This window comes from Diospyros lotus, chromosome 1 (assembly GCF_014633365.1).
Source record: "Diospyros lotus cultivar Yz01 chromosome 1, ASM1463336v1, whole genome shotgun sequence".
Taxonomy (NCBI): Eukaryota; Viridiplantae; Streptophyta; class Magnoliopsida; order Ericales; family Ebenaceae; genus Diospyros; species Diospyros lotus.
Genome location: NC_068338.1, coordinates 34,999,305 through 35,003,739, shown reverse-complemented (window position 1 = coordinate 35,003,739; position 4,435 = coordinate 34,999,305). Strand labels below are relative to the sequence as shown.

At 37.3% G+C, this 4,435-nt stretch overlaps 1 protein-coding gene across 1 annotated transcript; it reads right to left on the bottom strand.

The window, feature by feature from the left end:
- Positions 1–285: 285 nt before the first annotated feature.
- On the bottom strand, positions 286–4,435 carry LOC127790314 (transcription initiation factor TFIID subunit 13). Its single transcript, XM_052319760.1, has 6 exons — positions 4,180–4,435; positions 3,004–3,136; positions 2,862–2,899; positions 1,393–1,452; positions 989–1,063; positions 286–675 (listed from the first exon to the last, which is right to left on the bottom strand). The coding sequence occupies exons 2-6, from the start codon at positions 3,104–3,106 to the stop codon at positions 565–567; spliced, it is 387 nt and encodes a 128-aa protein (XP_052175720.1). The 5' UTR covers positions 3,107–3,136; positions 4,180–4,435; the 3' UTR covers positions 286–564.

Genomic DNA, 4,435 nt, shown 5'->3' with positions numbered 1-4,435 from the left:
TGGAATCAACAGTTAGAAACATGTTTAATAATCCCTCGTTTCTTTTTGGATCTTCCCTGGATTCAGCAATTAGAAACATGTTTAGTAATCCCTCGTTTCTAAATTAAATGGAAAAACTGGACTGAAGTATGGGAAATTTTATGCCAAATGCACTTCACAAGCATATCACTAATAATGTTAAAGTCAGAATAGCAACACCATCAAATTAGCAATGATGCAAATGCCTCAACAAGTTGCCAAAAGTTAGTGTAACGAATGAACAGTGACAATTTGCAAAGAGACCCGAGAGTAAAAATCCAACCTTACCAGGTAAAAGGCCAAGGGCAAAGCAATCCTTTAGTGAAAGTACAACAACATACCTACCCTTTATCCACTGTGGAGTTGGCTACATGAATTCTAGCTTCCTTAGAACAAGTGCAACCTAAGTAGAAATTTGCTGAACTGCATTTGTTATGTTAACTGAACAGAAACTATCTACACTGCAAGGCAGATACCTATTCTTAAACATTAGAGCTTTGTGCTTTCTGTTCCTCTCTTTCAGGTGCTTTTTTTCCAACTTCTGTTTCACTCAATTGATGCCAGCTTTTCTTCATCTACATCAAAAGCCTTCCTAGCTTGTTTCAGCTCCTCATTCATTGACAACAGTTCCGTACAGCGATTGAGCTTTGGCATGTCCTAAAAGGTCAAGTAGTTCACATGTCATAACATTAGCCCACATATTTTGTTAAAAATGGAAGGAGGAAGACAGAATAGTGAGTAGATATATGCAGCAGAAAACACAACAATGATACAAGCTCAGAGAACACTTGGCTAAATCTGCTTTTCTTCAAGTGAGCAATCAGACCACTGAGCCATCAAGCCAAGTTACAACTCAAAATTCAACATGTGAACAATATATGCACCCCCTGGCCCTAAATCCAACCAACAAACTAAAACATAGAAAGAAAAAACAATTAAGATAAAGAAAAAAAGCTAAGAAGAAATGTACCTTCCGAATTAAGTACAAAAAATCCTCAGTTAGAAGTTTTCCCCTCCTTGATGCAATATCTTGAGCTTTGTGCACCTGCAAAAAAGTAAACATATACTTAAATATTCCACAAATCTATCATGAAATATGTGATCAACCAACAATAGAATAGGAAAACTAAATACTAGGATGTAAATAAACTTTCTGTTTATCCACACCCCATTGAAGCTGATACATCTTCTAACCCACACAACAATGATATGTTGTTTTTTGGGCCCCGGGGGGGGGGAGGTGGTAAGCAGGCCTAACCACCTGATGTCACCACAGCTCTCCACCGTGCCAAGAGGGAGAGGGATAAAGAGATTAAAATTCTCTATTGTTAATTAATGGTAAATTCATAAAACAGATGCATAATCACAGCTTACCATATCTGTTACATACTCCACAACAATGTCCTCCATCAGTGCCACAGTTTCAGGAAGCGGCTAATAGCAAAGCACAAGAAAATATTAATTGTTATCAGGATGGTAGCCCTTTCATAAAAGCCCAATTTCCCAACAAAGAGGCAACAGGTATATCCTGCTTCAGTTGGAGGAAAATGAAAAGTGCCTCTGGAAAATAAAGGATAGTTTTCCAACTTATTGACATGCCAATGATGCAATACCAACTGAAATGGACATCTTTCACAAGCCAAACCAGGCAAATAAAAACTTCAATTCTGACATGCGGTCTTCACAAAAATACAATATTGTAGTAAATAAAATGAGGAGGATCATTTCAGCTTTGAGCAAGCTAAAACATAAAATAGAATGACAGGCAACAATTTATAACAATGATCATATACTAACCAGAAAGAAAACCCTGCGACTGTGGCATCAGAACAATGTTACGCATGTTTGGTCAAGGAAAAGTCCAGGATATCCTTGTTCTTAAGGGGGACAGAATCCTCTGGCCCCTTATATATAGATACATATAGGACTGGAAGCTGATAATCAACAATAATTCCCATCTTATGGCATTTCCTATATGCCTATGTGTCTTCTTATTATATATGCACATTTAGTGTGTCTCCTCATAAAAGAATCATCAAATACAAGTGATAAAACTGATTGAGCCTAAGACATAAGCCAAGCTACCATTGGCACTATAAACAGAACAGGAAATATCATTTTTTAATAAGTGACAAGATCCTAATATGTACCTACAAGAAAAAATCTTGAAGATGAAATTTATGTGATGGAAGGACTACTCAAAACAAAAACTGCCATTGTAAGCACATTGGGAACCAACTCTACCATCCAAATTGTCATGACCCCGAGGATCCCCAAGGATAGAGTAGGAAATATAATCGTATTTAGCTTACATGCATTATTATACTTTGTAATTTCCTTTCTTCTTTTTGTTATGGCTAATTCTTTTGGCTATAGGCAGTGATAGTCATTGTTGTAACTGCACATGGGTGCATGTGCAATGCTGTGAGGCTATATAAGCCACAGCTAGAGAGGATGGCAGGCATGCTTAATTTGAATGAATGAAACTCTCATTTCTCTCTCTAAGATTTCTCCCCAATCTCCCTCTTGTTTCTCCCCCTTTTCTCTCAATATCTCTCCCTCTTTCTACTGATTTCTCCCTTCCTTCAATTCTGATTTCTCTCCTAATTCCTATCATAATCCTAGCTAACCCTAGGAATGTGACACAAAATAACTGTCTCAAACACGCAAAATGACACTAAATTTATCCAAGAATCAGGAGCATAATACCATTAAACACTAAGCCCAAAAAGGAAATACACATTGGCAAACACACTTTTTGAATAGATCCATCAGCACGAACATTACATCCTTGAAACAAGAATCTCGAACAAATAAAAATGTATACACATTGTGATACTTACATTAGGGTCGTCACCAAAACCATACATCATGTGCTGCACTGTTACATTGCATAGAGGGGCAGAAAGAAGAAAATGGGTATAAGTTTTAAACTTTTCAGCACAAAGCTTTTCAATACACATAACAAAGTGAGTAGGTACTCACAATCTTTCTGGAATACTCCTCGCTTGCGCTTAGATTTGGCTTCTGAGGGCTGGGAAGATTCGGCTCTCACTTTTGAAGAGGGTCCTGCTGAAGCATTGTTCATCTTCTCAGCATACACCAGCTTCCCTCCAATCTGTTGCAACAAATACGGCGTCCAGTAGAGAGGAAAAATATTAAAATATATCATATCTTCCCCAAATTGATTCTATACAACTGAATAACCAATGCGATCAGCAGAAAATATTCTTTTTAAATATCTTTTGCACGGAAACTTGTCAAAAGAGTGCTAGCCTAGGTTGCACCGGAATGGAAACGGATACAATAAGAAAGAAAAACGGAAAAACAAAATTTTTCAAAAAAGTAAAAGACAGAAATGCAGGAGAAACACATAAATAAATAAAAAATATAGGGGCCTTTATGTAAATACAATTTTTAATATAGAAAATTATAAAAAATAGTTATTCAATTTAAAAATAAATATAAATTACATAATACATTCAAACAAATATAAACATAAATTCTATCATCCATGAACCTCGACTTATTAATTAAAAACAAACAATAAATTTTAAAAAAATAATAATAACATATAATATAATTTATAAAAGTTCCTTCACTTCATCATTCGCTTTCTCTATGGTCTCTTGGACATCAACCAAGTTCACACTTCAATTCATTCCCAGACTAAAGCCTAGTAACTTGAATCAGTACAATTAAGAGGAACGGAGAAGATAGAGATATGACAGAGTCGTTAAAAGCATAGCAGTTGGCGGGTTGGGATGGATAAGAGACTCAGCTCTGTTAAATGCTAAGCATCTATTGGGTTGAAATGAGAGTGGGCACATCCCTTTTAACTGCCACCAGACAAGTTTCACTTTCAAATTAAGGAAACCAAGAATAATTCAGTTCGTAATAATTCTGAATGAGTTTATTTGATTTCACAGGGGCAGCCTCAAAATTGGGGTGACACGAATCAACAACCCTAGAAAGAAAAGGTTCCCAACTTCCCATCACTCTGAAAGATTATAACAACACGATCAAATTATCACAGTGAAAGTAAAATCATCAGCTTACCGACAGGAATCAGACCCTTTCAAGTGAAAACGAAGCAATACGATAATCACTAAAAATAAGACCAAGAAACAGACAAAAGAAGAAAAACAAAAGAAATCATACCCTTTTAAGCTGAATCGACGGCGGCACCGAGCAATCCGAGTTTGTGTTTGTGAACCGACGGCTGCAAGGGGTAGCGACGATTCGTGTTGCAGGGAAACGGCGGCACCGAGGAATCGGAGTTGTGAATCGATTCGCGTTGTACGGAAACGTCGATTCGTGTTTGTGAATCGACGGCGGCACCGAGCACCAAGAAACCGGACGGCGAGGGAGAGCGATGATAAGGGGACTGTCAGAGAGATAGAGACAAGGGCTGGCC